Source organism: Heteronotia binoei, chromosome 18 (assembly GCF_032191835.1).
Source record: "Heteronotia binoei isolate CCM8104 ecotype False Entrance Well chromosome 18, APGP_CSIRO_Hbin_v1, whole genome shotgun sequence".
NCBI lineage: Eukaryota > Metazoa > Chordata > Lepidosauria > Squamata > Gekkonidae > Heteronotia > Heteronotia binoei.
Genome location: NC_083240.1, coordinates 18,080,248 through 18,097,035, shown reverse-complemented (window position 1 = coordinate 18,097,035; position 16,788 = coordinate 18,080,248). Strand labels below are relative to the sequence as shown.

Sequence of the window (16,788 nt, the reverse complement as noted above, 5' to 3'; positions counted from 1 at the left end):
GCATTTCTGTTCAAGGTTTGCTCAGAGGAGAAGAGAATTTTCTTTCTTGCTTCCAAAACAATTGTAAAGCTCCAAAACCATCATCTGCCTGTTTTCACCCTGACAACAGCCGTTAAATGCTGCTTCTGTTCGAAAGCGATAAATGCAGACAGCAGTTCTGCCATTCAGTCCCACCCCAGGGGGACATCACACTGTCTCTCCCGCTCTCTTTCTCTCTCTCATGCTCTCTCACTGTCACTCTCTCTCACTTTGCCCCCGCTCTTACTCTCCCCCTTGCTGTCGCTCTCTCTCTCTCTCGCTGTTGCTCTCTCTAGCTCTCTTCCCCCTGCTGTTGCTCTCCTGCTCTCTCCCTCGCTGTCACTCTCTCTTGCTCTTCCCTTGGCTGTCACTCTCTCCTGCTCTCTTGCTCTTGTTGCTATCTGTTGTGCTCGCTTGCTTTCCGTCCCTATTCCTTGGGTCCTGTTGGTCGAAATAGAAAATATCAGAGGCCCTCCAACGGAGGGGCCCTACAGAGGGAAGGGGGTTTAAACAGAGTGGCTTGCCCCCCCCCCCAAGCCTCCTATAGCTACCAGCCTGCCAGACCTGCTGGCAACCTGGTTTCCAGGTCAACCTGTAATGGGCAGAAAAGGAAAGGACACACTGTGGAAGTAGAGGACATCCCAGGCAGTGGAGAAAAGTCAGTGCGGTTTGCGTGCTCAGGCCATCCCCGCAGAATATTTGGGCATCCTTCTTCCCTGTAATTGGGAACACAAATAACCTTTCGGTTGGAGAATTTCTACCACTCACTTCTGATCCGTGTACAAATCTCTAAACGAATAATAATAATAATTTTAAAAGTTGCACTTCTCCTCTTGGAACTGCTGACCCAGCCTTACCGCAGCCCGAAAGGAACCTGGAAGCGGCTGTAAATTCCCTCTAATGAGCTTTTTAAAAATGCTGCCAGGGTAATGCTGGCGTTCATCACCACTGAAAGGCCTTGTTTTGTCTCCCTGATCCATGGTCTTCACTCACAAAGCCAACCACTCCTCCACACGGTTCTTTTAGCTCGCTTGGGAAGGGCAGAAATGAGGCCATGCTTTTCTGTAGAATTCGTTTCCTGGGAAGTATGAAGTAAGGTTCATCCGCTTAACTGGCTAAGCAGAGTTCAGGTCTCTCAAAGTTACAATCCTTTTAACCATCTCCTCTCTCATTAAAACGTGGTTGCACTTACCTGTAACTGTTGTTCAACTAGTGTTTGTCTGTGCAGGCATACATGGGAAATGCCAGCTTCAGAGGATAGACTCTACAGCATTACATCCCCCCTCAGCATTCCCTTCGCTCCCTAAACCAGTTTGGTGTAGTGGTTAAGTGTGCGGACTCTTATCTGGGAGGACCGGGTTTGATTCCCCACTCCTCCACTTGCAGCTGCTGGAATGGCCTTGGGTCAGCCATAGCTCTCACAGAGTTGTCCTTGAAAGGGCTAGCTTCTGGGAGAGCTCTCTCAGCTGCACCTACCTCACAGGGTGTCTGTTGTGGGAGAGGAAGATAAAAGAGATTGTGAGCCGCTCTGAGACTGAGATTTGGAGTGGAGGGCAGGATATAAATTCGATATCATCCTCATCATCATCTTCACTTTGCTGTCCATGGGCACTGCCTCTGAATCTCCAAGCATTTTGCAATCCTGAGTTGGCAGCCCTAACCCATTATTATACATTTCCTTGGAAGTCTAACGTAATAAAACAGTCCCCTTTCCCCCCGCTTCCGTTTTGCTTCTGGTCTGCACCCCGGTTAATAGTTTCAAAGGGTTTGTAGTAGAATCACAGAATCTCAGAGTTGGAAGGGCCTTCTAGCCCAGCCCCCTGCTCAATGCAGGGTCAGCACAGAGCATCCCTGACGAGACTTGTCCAGCCGCTGCTTAATGACTGCCAGTGTGGGGGAGCTCCCCACCTCCCTTGGTAGCGGATTTCCCCACTTTACAGCTCTTACTGTCAAATAAGTTTTTCCTAATATCCAGCCGGTGCCTTCCCGCCCTTAATTTAAACCCATTATTGTGAGTCCTCTCCTCTGCCGCCAATAGGAGCAGCTCCTTGCCCTCTTCTGAGTGACAGCCTTTCAAATACAGAGAGCAATCATGTCTCCTCTCAACCTTCTCTTCTCCAGACTGCATATTCCCAAATCCCTCAGCCTTCCCTCCTAGGGCTTGGTCTCCAGGCCCCCGATCATCCTTGTCGGTCTCCTCTGCACCCGCTCCATTTTGTCCACATCCTTTGTGAAGTGAGGCCTCCCGAACTGCACACAATATTCCAGGTGTGGCCTGAAGAACAGAGCTTTGACTCTTGAAAACTTCTACGCCAAAAATCTTGTCGGTCCTGAACTCAAGTCTGGCCCCATGATGACTTCCTGTTCCGTCTCAAGCCAGGACATTAATGAATCAATTACGACTTACAAGTTTTAAGAAAAAACTTTTAAGAAAAAAAATGTGTCCTTAGTTTAACCCTACTTGCTAGCAACAGGGCAATTAACAGACAACTTTTATTACCTTTTATCGGTTTCCCTCGCAAATGCTATCCAGACCAAATGTTCTTTCAATTTGCTCATTATACCATTTTGCCACTGGATTTTAACTTTGTACCACTTTGCATTCTAAACCACTGCCCACCAGCTATATGTAGCTCTGCTCACTGTACCTCATTCCTTGTCTGAAGAAGTATGCATGCACAGGAAAGCTTACATTCTGAATAAAACTTTGTCGGTCTTAAAGGTGATACTTGACTCCACTTTGTTCTACTTACAAGTTTGTGTGAGGAATGGGAAGATTAAGCATTGCTTTTCACTTTGTATGTAAATCTACTGCGCTCTCTCTCTTTTTTTAAAAAACCACCCTTTATCATAATTTCATAATAACACTACAATGATCATGAAAAATAAGAACCAAGTTTGAGTCCAGTGGCACTTTTAAGGCCAACAACATTTTAATCTGGGTGCATGCCTTTGTGTGCATGCACGAAAGCTTATATCCAGAATAAAACTTGGTTGGTCTTAAAAGGGGCCGCTGGACTCAAAACTGGATTCTGCTGCTTGAGACCATCGCAGCTACTCACTTGACTCCATCTTTGCGAAAAATAAAAACCTCTCTGCCTCCGCTGTGAAAAAACAGTATTTTGTTCTTATTCCCCACTCCTGATAAACCGGAATGGGTGATTCACAACTGATTCAAGAATGCTCTGGCTGGTAGGTGGAGAATACAAGAAGGACTTAAGAGAGAGGAGGAGAGAGGAGAAGGAGACGTTTTCAAGGGAGGAGGAGAGAGGAGAAGTGGGACAGTAACTCTTATGAAATCTCAGTAGGGCTTTGCTTGCCTGCATAGGAAAGCCTGACTGCAAATTCTTTTATGGTTAAAAGCCACACAGTTTCTGCTGCTGGGGGCTCTGCATCTATTGATGGAATACACAAAGGTTTCCCCATGGAACAACTATTACACCCCCAGAACAGTGTTCCCTCCAGGGCTTTTTTTATAGCAGGAACTCCTTTGCATATTAGGTCTCACCCCCTAATGTAGCCAATCCTACAAGAGCTTACAGGGCCTACTGTAAGCTCTTGGAGGATTGGCTACATCAGGGTGTGTGTGGCCTAATATGCAAAGGAGTTCCTGCTACAGAAAAAAAACCCCTGCTTCCCTCTAAACTGAGTTACTGTGAGCTAGCTCACCCTTTTTTAGCCTCTGGCTCACACATTTTTGTCTTAGCTCAGGAAAAATGGCCCCAGAGCGGGCTAATTGATGCAGTCGCTCACAACTGTAATGCCAGTTGCTCACAAAGTAGAATTTTTGCTCACAAGACTCCACAGCTCAGGGGAAGCATTGCCCCAGAGTTGTATCAGACTGGGAAAGCAGAAGGACCTTCTCCCTGTGTCCATCCTGGTCTGAAATGGGTCTCACGCATCTGGGAAGAGAGTTCACAAGTACATACCTGACTTCCTGCTGGTGTTGATGGACCAATGTTCTGATTCAGTGCAAGGGAGCTTCATATATTCATGCTTGGCTGCTTCTGATTTGCTGCTGTTTCAGCCCAGGGTCACAAGTTCGTTATGCAGGCCTCGGTGTAATGGCGGCCATCTTAGTTCGGCCATAGTGTGGTCGGATCATTTTCGCCATCTTTGTTTGTCGTGTAACTTCAACGTGAATTAGACGCCCCCCACCCTTTCTCGGTTCTTGAACCATTTCTTGCTGCAGGCCCATGAATTAAGAAACACAATTGATCTCATAAAACAACTTACTTTAAAATAAGCTTTATTTAGTTGTTTTTTTTTAATATTTTCATATTTGCATCCATGCCTTCAAGGAATTGTTCTTCCCCACACATGTGGGAGGAAAAAAGGTTAAATCTAAGTTACCCATAAGCTATTTTTTTTTAAATTGTAGTTCTCTTTTAAATAAATCACCTTCTTAGTTTTGTTTTTAAAATAATTATTTCCTAATTTACAAAAAAAAAAAAGGCTGTAACAAAAAGGAAATGTCTAAATATATCCAGGGGCTTGCTGCTTGGAATTTGATTTTAATCAAAAGAAAGCAAACCAAAAAAGGGTGGGGTGGGGTAGGAAAAGGAGAGGAAAGACCAGGAATGTGGAAAATGCTGCAAGGAAGGGATCTTTCCCTTCCCATAAGACTGGTCCCCTGAGCAAAGCAGAACAAACAGGGCTTTTTTTGTAGCAGGAACTCCTTTGCATATTAGGCCACATGCCCCCTGATGTAGCCAATCCTCCAAGAGCTCTTAGTACAGAGCCTACTGTAAGCTCTTGGAGGATTGGCTATGTCAGGGGGCGTGTGGCTTAATATGCAAAGGAGTTCCTGCAACAAAGAAAGCCCTGAAAACGGACATTAATATCTTTGGACACCATTCATTTGTTCCCCAACGAGGCGTCTCTTCCGCCAATGTTCTGCTGTGCCAAGGTGCCCCATGCCCACACAAGTGCTGGGTCACTGTGCCCACTGGCTCTAGCTTCGCAACCCCACGTCTTCACTTTTTAGCAACGCAGTCTGAAGACAAGATTTCCCTTTTCCAAAGAGGCTGCGCAAAACAACAACAACAAACAAACAGACCCAACCCAACTCAGAATTAATTGTTTTTCATTATTACAAATGTCAAAACGCCATTGGTTAAATGTACAATGCACTGGCTGAGGTTAGCTGCCTGTTAGTTGCAAAGGGCAAGTCACAGAGACAAACCAGAAAAAAAGGGAGGGGGGTTTGTTTGAAAGCACCAGGCTTGGAGTGGGGAGGGCAGAAGAGTCTCTGGGGGTGTGAAGGCCTACCAAAGCCTCATTAGAAAGCTGTGCTCCTAAGACCAAAGCCAAAAATATCTCCCAGTGTCTGTGGATTTAGGAAAAATACAATCTGACTTGGCAACCAGATCAAAACAAACAGTCCTGACTGGCCACAGTGTGCCAAAGAAGCACTACAATCAGGGGTGAAATTCTAGCAGGAGCTCCTTTGCATATTAGGCCACACCCCCTGATGTAGCCAATCCTCCAAAAGCTCACAAGGCTCTTTTTTGTAAGCTCTTGGAGGATTGGCTACATTGGGGGTGTGGCCTAATATGCAAAGGAGCTCCTGAAAGAATCCCACCCCTGACTACATTGACCCATTAAAAAGCTCCCAAAGGTGTCACTACCAGTTTCAGCTGGTGTTAAGAAACTCTGGGCCTTCCACATTTGGAGTGGAGAAGATCACCTTGGTTTTCACGTCCACGAAACATCCATGTCAAAGAGAACCAAGACAAGAACCGGTTTTTAGAATTCCAATGGGTACAAGAAGAACTGATGCTAGAAAAGATTCTCTCTCTTTTTTTGGGGGGGGGGGTTATTTGTGTGTGTGTGTGTGTGCATGTGCATGCCTGGAAATCATGGTGACTTCTGGTGACCCCTACTGGAGCATGGAGGATGTTCAGAGAAGTGGCTTGATACTGCCTGCCTTTGCCTCCCTCTCCTGGTATTCCTTGAAGGTCTCCCATCCAAGTACTTGCCAGGGTCAGCCCTGCTTAGCTTCCGAGATCTGATGAGATCAGGCTTGCCTGGGCTATCCAGGTCGAGGCATGAAACGATTCTTAAGTCAAGATGTGTTGCTGGCGATTGAGTTAATTTATACTACGGTATTCCCTGTTACTATGTATGGGTGTGCAAGTTGGGTGATGAAGAAAGTTGACGGGAAGGAAGTTGATTCATTTGAAATGTGTTGGAGGGGAGTTTTACAGAAACCGGGGACTGCCGAAAAGTCAAATAAGCGGGTTCTAGATCAAATGAAGCCTGAATTCTCCCTAGAATCCAAGATGACTAAGCTGAGGCGATTGTACTTTGCTCATGTTATGTGAAGACAAGTCACCGGGAAAGACAATAATGCTAGGAAAAGCTGAAGGCAGCAAGGAAAGAGGAAGACTCAACGTTAGATGGATTGTCCCAATCATGGAAGACCAGGGGTAGAATTCTAGCAGGAGCTCCTTTGCATATCAGGCCACACATAATCCTGATGTAACCAGTCCTCCAAGAAGTTACAAGGCTCTTTTTTGTAAGCTCTTGGAGGATTGGCTGCATCAGGGGGTGTGGCCTAATATGCAAATGAGCTCCTGCTAGAATTCCACCCCTGAGGAAGCCACAGCCCTGTTTATAAGACCTGAACATGGCAGTGAACGATAGGACGCTTTGGAGGGCATTAATTTGTAGGGTCGCCATAAATTGGAAGTGACTTCATGGCACTTCACACACACAACTTTAGGTGTGGTAGCCCCCTCCAAACCATTTGAAAACTAAATTCTAAAAATAAGCACTGTTGTCCACTTATAACGCATTTCAGATTGCAAGTGCCTTGTTTGGCGATGGCTGCTGTGCGCTCAAAGCTGTTTCCACAGCCACGTGGATTGGAATCATTGCTTGTCTTGCATCATGGCTGAGATTATGAACAAATCCTGCAGGACAGGGGGCAGACTTTTTTTTGTTTCCTTTGTAAGTTTATCAGCTGCTACATAAGTTGATGGTTTTAATAGCTGTATTTTGCTTCTCTGCATGGTGGGGGGGTCAAATAACAACGGAAGGCACCCAAATCCAACAGCTCTTGAATATTAATTTCTGAGTCTTCTCATGTTTATTTTCAGAACCACAAGAGAAATGCTGCCTTTCACAAAAAAAAAGTGAAGGCTTTTGGGGTGCTCTGCATTATACGCATGTGTGAGTTACAGGCCTAGAATCACATTACGTGCAGAGTCTTGGTTTCAGTGGTCCAGGGAAACCTTGCATGAAGAATGCAGCTGAAATATGAATTGTCCTTAAGAATGCCTCCCATTTTTCTGCAGGTGATTTGAAGCTTCTATCAGCTTGGCACGAAAGGCTCTTAAGAAGAAGAAGATATTGGATTTATATCCCGCCCTCCACTCCGAAGAGTCTCAGAGCGGCTCACAATCTCCTTTACCTTCCTCCCCCACAACAGACACCCTGTGAGGTGGGTGGGGCTGAGAGGGCTCTCACAGCAGCTGCCCTTTCAAGGCCAACCTCTGCCAGAGCTATGGCTGACCCAAGGCCATTCCAGCAGGTGCAAGTGGAGGAGTGGGGAATCAAACCTGGTTCTCCCAGATAAGAGTCTGCATACTTAACCACTACACCAAACTGGCTCTTAAAAGCATGGTTTCCAATCTAGCAGGCTATTGCCCCCAAATTAAAACATCAACTCTGCAAGTTGCATCCTATTTCAAGCTGCAAACTGCCTCCTGGAAGTCACTGTGAGGTTTTGTTGGCGGAGGGGCTGTGGCAGAGCACCTGCTTCACATGCTGAAGGTCTCGGGTTCGATCCCCAGCATCTCCCATGGAAAGGATCACGTAGACTGCTGCCATTCTGAGTACACAATATTGACTTTGATAGGCCAGTTATCTGATGGAGTATAAGGCGGCTTCATGCTTATGCGCTCTGGCGTAGTGGCTGTCTTGTGTGGTGCAGCAGATAGAATCATGGAAGGGCCCACCTGGGTTATCTAGTCCAACCCCCTGCCTATGCACGACACAGGAAATTCACAACTACCTCCACTCCACACCCCTAGTGACCCCTGCTCCATGCTCAGAAGATGGCAACCCCCCCCCCCAAAAAAAAACCCCAACAGCAACAAAACCCTCCAGGATTCCTGATGATCGGGATTTTCCTGGGCATTTAAGAAAAGGCCATAAGAACCAAACCTGATGCAACCCTTCCTACCCTCCTTCCCATGATCTGCCTAAGTTCACAGGATCCTCATTGCTGTCAGATGGCCATCTAGCCTCTGTTTAAAAACCTCCAAAGAAGAAGAGCCCGCCACCTCCCGAGGAAGCCTGTTCCACTGAGGAACTGCTGTAACAGAAGTTCTTCCTAATATTTAGCTGAAAACTCTTTTGATTTAATTCTAGCCCACTGGTTGTGTTCTGACTTTCTGAGCCTTTATTTAGTAGTGGGACTTGGATGGAAGATGCGGTGATGGTCATGGGCATAGATGGCTTTAAAAGGGGATTAGACAGATTCATGCAGGATACCTCCATCCGGGGTGGAATTCTAGCAGGAGCTCCTTTGCATATTAGGCCACACACCCCTGATGCAGCCAATCCTCCAAGAGCTTACAAGGCTCTTTTGTGTAAGCTCTTGCAGGATTGGTTCCATCAGGGGTGTGTGGCCTAATAGGCAAAGGAGCTCCTGCTAGAATTCCACCCCTGCCTCCATCAACGGCTACTAGTCATGGTGACTAAAAAGGAACCTCCACATTCAAAGGCCTCTAAGCTTTGTTGTTGGGCCCTCCAGAGGAAATGGTTGGCCACTGGGTGGGACAGGGTGCTGGACCAGATGGAACCTCACTGGCCTGATCAACCAGGGGTCTCCTTGTGTTCTTATGAGAAGGCCTCTGTCTTTGGGTCCTGTTGCCAGCCCTCCAGAGGAACTGCTTGGCCACTGTGTGGGACAGGATGCTGGACAGAGTGGACTACTGGTCTGATCCAGCAGTGTCCTTCATGTTCTCAGGACTCTTGGGAGCTTAGTGACAGGCAAGAGGAAGAAAAACAGCCTCCATTCCTTCCCTTGCCTATGCTCTGTCTCTGTGTACAACAGGGGTCACTGCGGCTCCAAGCAGCCTTTCCCTTGCTAGGCAAGCGAGCCCCAGTGCTGGCATCAAGCGTCCATCACCACTGCTGTCTGTTCCATGTAAAATGGAATGAATGAGGACACGATGGTGAAGGTGTACTTAAAGGGAGTCCCCAGAGGGAACCACCCCAGTGTGGCTCATGCAGTTTTTGAATGGGAAGGAAGTGGGGAGGAGGCAACGCCACGACCACCCTTCCAGGCTTTCTAGTCCTTCCTGCTGCTGCGGGGGGAGGGGGTGCAGGGGCAGGGGGCAGCGGCCCGGGGGGGGGGGGCAGCAGACTGTGAGTCTGCCTAAGGTGCCACACTGATATCAACTGAAGCTAGCAGGGAAGAAAGTGGGGAAGAATCTAGCTAGCAGATGTTGAATACTGTCAGGACTGAGTCTGTTTTCTCCCTTGCTTGCAGGTACTTAGTCTGGGTGTGGACAGAGGTACGAACTCAAAGGCAACAGCCAAAAGGCTTCCGGCCAGTGGCTCACAGCCTGGGGCCAATGCTAGCCAGTCCGGTGAACCGGACCCTGCCCAGGATGAGTTTGTTCCCCTTTGTCATGTTGATTTGGTTGCAATTTCTGGAAGCCGCTTTGGGGAGAGCACTGGCGTACAGATGCCAGAATATTAAAGTGACTTTTTAAAATGGTTTAAAGGGTTAAATAATAATCCTTTGAATTCTTTTTTACTGTAATAACCATCAAGTCATCAAATTTTAACACGCAGATTCATTGTGGGACCTTTTATAAGGTACTTTTAAGGTTGTTCTAGATGACTAAAATGTTCTGGTCAATGACTGTAATAATAAACTGACGGACTGCCTGCCAAATGCCCGAATAATCAGGCAATAATAATAACAATATAATCACAATTGTCCAGGGCCAAGATAGAGTCTGTAAAGTAAGGGAACAAAAAAAGAGGAACTCTTGTGCTGGCATGGTCAAGCTGGCATAGGGAACCAAAAAAAGTTTTGTGGACGTGAAATACCGGAAAGCTTCAGGATCACTGCTTGCCTCTGTAGCCAGGAATCTAAGGAAATATCTTTGTGTTCTCCTTGAGACTCTGGGCTCTTCCACACTTCCATTTTCATCGCTTGTGTGCTCCTGTTGCTTCAGTTTTTTTTTTCTTTCTCCCATGTTTTGCTCCCTCCAGAGAATATCTCTCCAATGGAAACCACTGAATCTCGGGTGTATCGTTATGCTGGGGATACAGCAATGTAATATCAAAGTGACCACTGGGGGGAGCAAAACACATGTGGAAAAGGAAAAACCCTGAAGCGACAGGGGCACACAAGTTATTAAAATCAAAGAGTGGAAGAGCCTTCTCTCTCATCTTTGCTCATTTCAAACCCAAAGGACCGTATTGAACATTCCATGGCTGAAAGATAAAACTTTAAAGACATTTCTGATTTGAAAAGGCTTTTGTAATGTTAAAAGGATAAGCCTGCTCTCATGGAACGACTGCGCTTGACGTTTGCTCCAGATGACAGAATGGGACAGAAGACAAATGAGTTCCAGGGGCGACTTGACGCCTGCCAAAAGGCAGAGGACTGTTTACAATGAGGACACCACTGCCATCTTCTAAGGGGCAGGGGCTGACCTGGGTCGGCCAGAAGGTGATTTTCCCTGGGCAGGTCTGGGCGGAAACGGTTTTTAGCTGGCCATTCGGGACCTAAAAGCACCTAGAAGAGTCTGGAAGGGGGAAGCAGGCAGGACAGAGGCGAGGAGAAGGGAATCTGGGCAAAAGAATTATTATTTGTTCTCTTGGCATCTAATCCATCACACTTCACAGCTCTGCAAATTCAACTCCCAGGCAACAGAGAAGTAGAAACACCCTCCCATCCAAACCATCCCTACCCGACGTGGAAAAATATAAATTCCAATATTTAATGTAATAATTTAGTTAGAATACATCTTCTGTATTGTGCAAATAAATTAAAAAAAAAAGAAGTAGGGGAGAAAAGAGGGTTAAACGACTATTCCGGGTTAGAAAGCATCAACAAAACTGAAACGAATAATAAAGAAAGAGGGTGGAGGGGAGCAACACACACCTGCACGGTTTCTGGTTATTTTGAACCTGGCCTGGGAAGAGGGTTAGCCCAGCTGGGTGTTTTGAAATGGAAAGCAGGGATGCTTCATGTGTGAAGGTTATCTCGCACAGAAAAAAAGAAGATTCAGTATAGGCAAACGGTCACCTATGAACCACAGCGTGAATTCTGATTTTGCCATCTGGGTCACATACACAAAACCTGTTGGGGCAACAGTGCTGTTTCCGTGAGGGAGAAGTGTCATGACTGAAACACTCCTGAGGAGGATGTTTAGGGGATATCTTTTGCGGACAAATCTCACTGTGGTGTAAATCAATCTCTGTCATTCATCCTTTGGTGACTCAGTTTTAGAAAAGCGCCCCCCCCCCCCCCCAGAGGGTAGTTTTCAAGTTTGGGGGTAGGGAAGGAAGGAGCCACTGGGTTTATTTTTTTACCTCATTAGGGCACATTTCTAGTTAACAGACACAGACCGACTAGAGGGACCTGCCACCTCACAGTGAGATTTCTCTCAAGATACACAAACCAGGGATGGTCAACTTCTACTGTCTCAGGGAGCCCTCCTCCCCCAAGCCACAATCTCCAAAGAGGAATGTGTTTTGCCATGCAACTGTGCCCCCAATGGAGAATAACATTTAGCGTTGGTTTAGCAATTTCAGTGTTCCAAGCAACTCACATATATTATCATCACAGTAACCGTTACAATGGCACTATAAGGTAGGCCACTAGTATGATCCCCCCAAACTGGGGACTAAGGGGCTTGCCCTAAGGGCACGTCTTGTGTGTGTGTGGCAGAGGTGAGTTCTGAACCGGCAGCCTTCTGTATCACAGCACGTTCTCTTCGCCGGTATGCTACATCCCCTTTGGCTGCACCGTTTAAGAGCACATGCAAACCGGTGTCGCTGGGCCTTTGCGTAGAAAAACTAAAAGGAACGTTAAAAGTGTGGATTTTCTTTTACAATGTCGACACACTTTCCCTTTCCCCCTCATGAAATGATGGTAATTTTCTTTTCCCGCGCTTTGATTCGTATGCAAACAGCCTGAAGATGTATGCTTTAGCCATACTTTTAGTTGCCCATCCCTGGTCCAAACTCATCCTAAGATGCTGCCTGGCCTGGTAAAGTGGGCGTGCCCTGTGAACAGGATGTGGTGTTCCCTCTCCCAGCAGCCATCTTTGCAAACGGACAAGTTTCAGCACCTCAGGAGCGGGTGCTGGAGGAACAGCGTTTGGGACAAGAGACGTTTTTACAAGCACACAGTGCACAAAATTTCGGGGTTTTCTTTTTGTCGTCATCAGTTATTTACAAATACACAGCAGTCCTTCAAGTTTTCAAGTTTCGTAAAAAGAAGGAGAAAAATACACATGAAAAAATGGGTGGGGGGGGGGAGGAGGAAAAAAACCCGGAAAACCAGGAGGGGAACCTCTCCCCCCCAAACAGAACCAGGGAGGGCTACACCAACACCACTGGCATCGCTCCATAGACAACAGTTAATGGGGTTCACACACAGGATCGTTGTGGGGCGGGGGGGTTATGTACAGCGGTTACAGAAGAGGCAACGCAGAAGAGGCGACGGGCTCGCAATCCGCTGGGTTCAGCTAGCGGCGTTTGCGCACACAGACACTCCCACACACGCACACGCACCAGAAGCGGGAGAGGGCAGGGCAGGCGGTCACCAGTCCGCATCCTCCTCTATGTAGTAATCGGGGGCAGTACCATCAAAAAGGCCGGGGTCAAGGGATTTCCGTTGCTTCCCTCTGGCAAACACCCGAGAGATGGATCCAAACCCCATTTTCTCTTTCTTCTTTTTCCGTTTTTGGTCTTCGAGGTCCTCTAGAGACTGAAGAGGAAAAGGTTTTCAGCCTTGTAAGAAGCGAGTGAGAAAGAAATGGGGGCTTGTGTTCTGAGGTAATGTGGGGGGGGGGGGTTGAGCATGGGAGGAAAACAGGAATGATTGAATTTCTGAACCTTCCCAACAATATCAATATATGGCTCGATGCTAATACGGCTCGATGCAGCTATTACTCTTTTATTGGACTGCAGTTTTTAATATAGTTCCCCGCCCCCCACCTCGGGTATTCCTAGAATAGAAGGGTGGGATAGAAAGTTTCCTCAATAAACAGACAGACAGGTGTCCTTGACGAATATGATCAACACATTCCCAGCTTTACACTGCTAGATACATTTGTAGGATTGCCCTGTCAATAATTTTTACAGGCTTTGTATGGAAATCAAAACATACTGCTCCCACCGAATCATCTACTTGCAAACTCCTTCAGATATCATCTGTTAGCACTGGGTAAAATATGCTGGCAGAAGACGAAAAGCAAGCTCATTGAAAACTTCAGTTTATGTGACTGTTCATTTGAATGCTTTTTATTTGTATTCTTCTGTGTGTGTGTACTTAAAAGGACAAGTGTTCTCTGTGGGCTTCTGTAATCGATCTTATCTGTTCCTCAACCTTTTATGGTTTATTGCTGAAACTCAGCAAATTCTCCTGCTTCTGAGCTGGTGCTACCTTCAAGCATAATAACGGGAACAGCAAAGAAAGAAAAGCTACTTTTCGTTTGCGGAGACCTTACATCTGAAAAATGGTGAGGGGGAGGGAATCTTCTCACATACACTCATTGCTTTCAGACATAGTGTCTGTGGTAGACCCGCCGTAACACATCTGGCAAATCCTTCAAGCTATCCATCCCCACCCCCTCCACCTCCCTAGAGCACCCAGCATGCTGCTCTGATATACCAGAAAAAGGTAGTCCCCTGTGCAAGCACCAGTCGTTTCTGACTTTGGGGTGACGTTACTTTCACGTTTTCACGGCAGACTTTTTATGGGGCGATTTGCCATTGCCTTCCCCAGTCACCTACACTTTCCCCCCAGCAAGCTGGGTACTTGTTTTACTGACCTTGGAAGGATGGAAGGCTGAGTCAACCTGGAGCTGGCAACCTGAACCAGCTTTCGCTGGAATCGAACTCAGGTCATGAGCAGAGGGCTCTGACTGCAGTACTGCAGCTTCACCGGTCTGCACCATGGGGCAGATAAACCAGGGCTAAACTAATCCCTGGTGGGACAGAAACTAGGGAATGAAGGGTGAGGCGCTCCTCTTCACCTCCAAAATGGCAAGCGAGGGATTGTTGTCCCAAGGTGGGTCACGGGGAAGATAGAGTGGAAAAGTTGATGGGATCCAGTCCGAAGTGCTAGCGGGAGGGCTGGTGCCAGGCATGGGATCGTTGGGCAGCTAACATGGCCCCGTGGCCGGGCCCTCCAATGGGGCACCGCAGCAGCGATCCTGCCCTGCTCTTTCCCTCTGGGTGGTGGCAACGACAGCACTGAATCCTCTTGACGGCCCGAGTTTGCCCGCCCTTCGCTCAGCATCCACACCACTGGCCTCTCTTCCTCTGCTGCTTGTGCATGCAGTGATGGCTGAAGGAACAGACCATGTACTTTTATCCTGTAGATTCTACTGTGATTTACGTGCCTCCTATCTGGATCCTATATTGCAATCCCTGGAGGGTAAATCTGATGAAACCAAGATAGTAAGCTCACTAGCCTCAAATAAGGCTGAAACTATCGAAGTGTTACTGTGCTTATTAGAGGAGACGTCTGCTTAGAATGTTTCATTAACCGCCTTTCCCCCCCCCCCCCCGCTTCCTTGATTTGTTACTGTTGTTGTTATGCCAATAAAGGTTCTGCGACTGTGACAGCAGCAGCTGCTAATAGAGGCCAGACAGCAGAGCAGTGTCTGATCCTCCCAGGGCCTTTTTGTAGCAGGAACTCCTTTGCATATTAGGCCACACCTCCGCGATGTAGCCAATCCTCCAAGAGCTTACAGGGCTCTAAGTATATAGGGCCTACTATAAGCTCCAAGGAAGATTGGCCACACCAGCGGTGTGTGGCCTAATAAGCAAAGGAGTTCCTGCTACAAAGGAGTTCCTCCGATTGGTGGTGGTGGATTTGTGGGCTGCCCAGGTGAGTGAGCAGTTGCTTGCCTGCCCTCTCCCTCTAGGCAGCATCTTGCAGAGGGCCCCCCAAATCCAGAACCAGCCCTGTACGGTCACCAAGGTCCAGGTGGTGGCTGAAGGTCTCCTGGAATGGCCACTGATCTCCAAGCAAAATAGATCAGTTCCCCTGGAGGAAATGGAGGGTAGACTGTTCCCCTGGAGCTTTGGAGGGTAGACTGTATGGGATCATATCCTCACTGAGCTCCTGCCCCTCCCCAAATTCTGCCTTCCCAAGCTCTGCCCAAATCTCCAGGAATTCCCTAAACCAGAGTTGGCAGCCCTACTGAGCCCTGCCAGCTCCCACCATGTCCCTCTCCGACTCGGGAGTTCTCTTCTTGCACACTCTGAGGCTTTGCAAGCCAAAAGCATCAATCCATTCGGAGCAGGTCTCCGTTTAAGCCCAACAGATCGCTTTAGCCAAGCTCCTCCCCCTTTTTTTTGCTTGATCCGGAACCTGGAGGAAAAGCTGATTCCTACCTGGACAATTGGGTTGTGCAAGTTTTTCTGTACCGGTCCAGGACTATCTCCCTGCCAGGAGAAAGAGACAGGTCAGATTTGGAAAGGAGCACAAGCAGGGGCTTCACGTTTGCAGAGCAGGCATGCTTTTCGCAAAGGAAACAAAACAAAGAAACGAGCGCCCCCTCCCCTCCCCGCTATCTAGCTTCCTCTCTGAAAGACAGTTGCCCTTTCCTGTTAAAAGGCCAGGAAACCAAATAAAAAGCCAGCTGTGGGGCTTGTTCCCCCTTATCCCCCCCCCCGTGTGAATTCTAGCAGGAGGCTCCTTTGCATATTAGGCCCCACCCCCCTGATGTAGCCAATCCTCCTGGAGCTTACAGTAAGCCCTGTACTAAGAGCCCTGTAAGCTCTTGGGGGATTGGCTACATCAGGGGGGGTGCAGCCTAGTATGCAAAGGAGCTCCTGCTAGAATTCCACCCCTGCACACAGAGGCTTTCCCTAAGGTTCCGGGCCTCCTGATTCTCTCCTGCTGGCTCCTGTGAGCCAGAACGGGGAAATGAGTGCATCACATACAGATAAATGCATGAGAGAGGCTTATCAAAGTCTATTAGTCCTGAGAGCTCAACAGAGCCTCCATGTTTAAAGGCAGAGTATCTTAATACCAGTTGCTGAGCCAGGGAGGACCTGGTAACCCTGTGCTGGGGGCAGAGGATTATAAATAGCTATTAGCTAAACAGAACCTCCATGTATAGAGGAAATATACCAATAATGGAAGTAGACATAAAAGCAATATAAAAAGGTAAAGGTAGTCCCCTGTGCAAGCACCAGTCGTTTCCGACTCTGGGGTGACGTCACATCACAAAGTTTTCACGGCAGACTTTTTACGGGGTGGTTTGCCATTGCCTTCGCCAGTCATCTACATTTCCCCCCAGCAAGCTGGGGACTCATTTTACTGACTTCGGAAGGATGGAAGGCTGAGTCAACCTTGAGCCGGCTACCTGAACCCAGCTTCTACCGGGATCGAACTCAGGTCACGAGCAGAGCTTGGACTGCAGTACTGCAGCTTTACCACTCTGCGCTACGGGGTTGGCAAAAGCAATATACGGAGAAGCAAAAAAACCCTCATGCCATATGCGGTTTATACAAATTCCCCCCCCCTCACTTTTTGGGGGGGATGAAAAA

General features: G+C 47.7%; 1 protein-coding gene across 2 annotated transcripts in view; it reads right to left on the bottom strand.

Moving 5' to 3' along the window:
- Positions 1-10,977: 10,977 nt before the first annotated feature.
- The window catches only part of KAZN (kazrin, periplakin interacting protein), a 446,286-nt gene continuing 440,475 nt past the window's right edge, over positions 10,978-16,788 (bottom strand). For both annotated transcript variants that reach the window (XM_060259107.1, XM_060259108.1), the window contains 2 exons: positions 15,628-15,678; positions 10,978-12,988 (listed from right to left, as the gene is read on the bottom strand). In XM_060259107.1, coding sequence (XP_060115090.1) covers positions 12,821-12,988; positions 15,628-15,678 — 219 coding nt within the window. In that variant the 3' untranslated portion in view covers positions 10,978-12,820. The remainder of the gene's footprint in view (positions 12,989-15,627; positions 15,679-16,788) is intronic.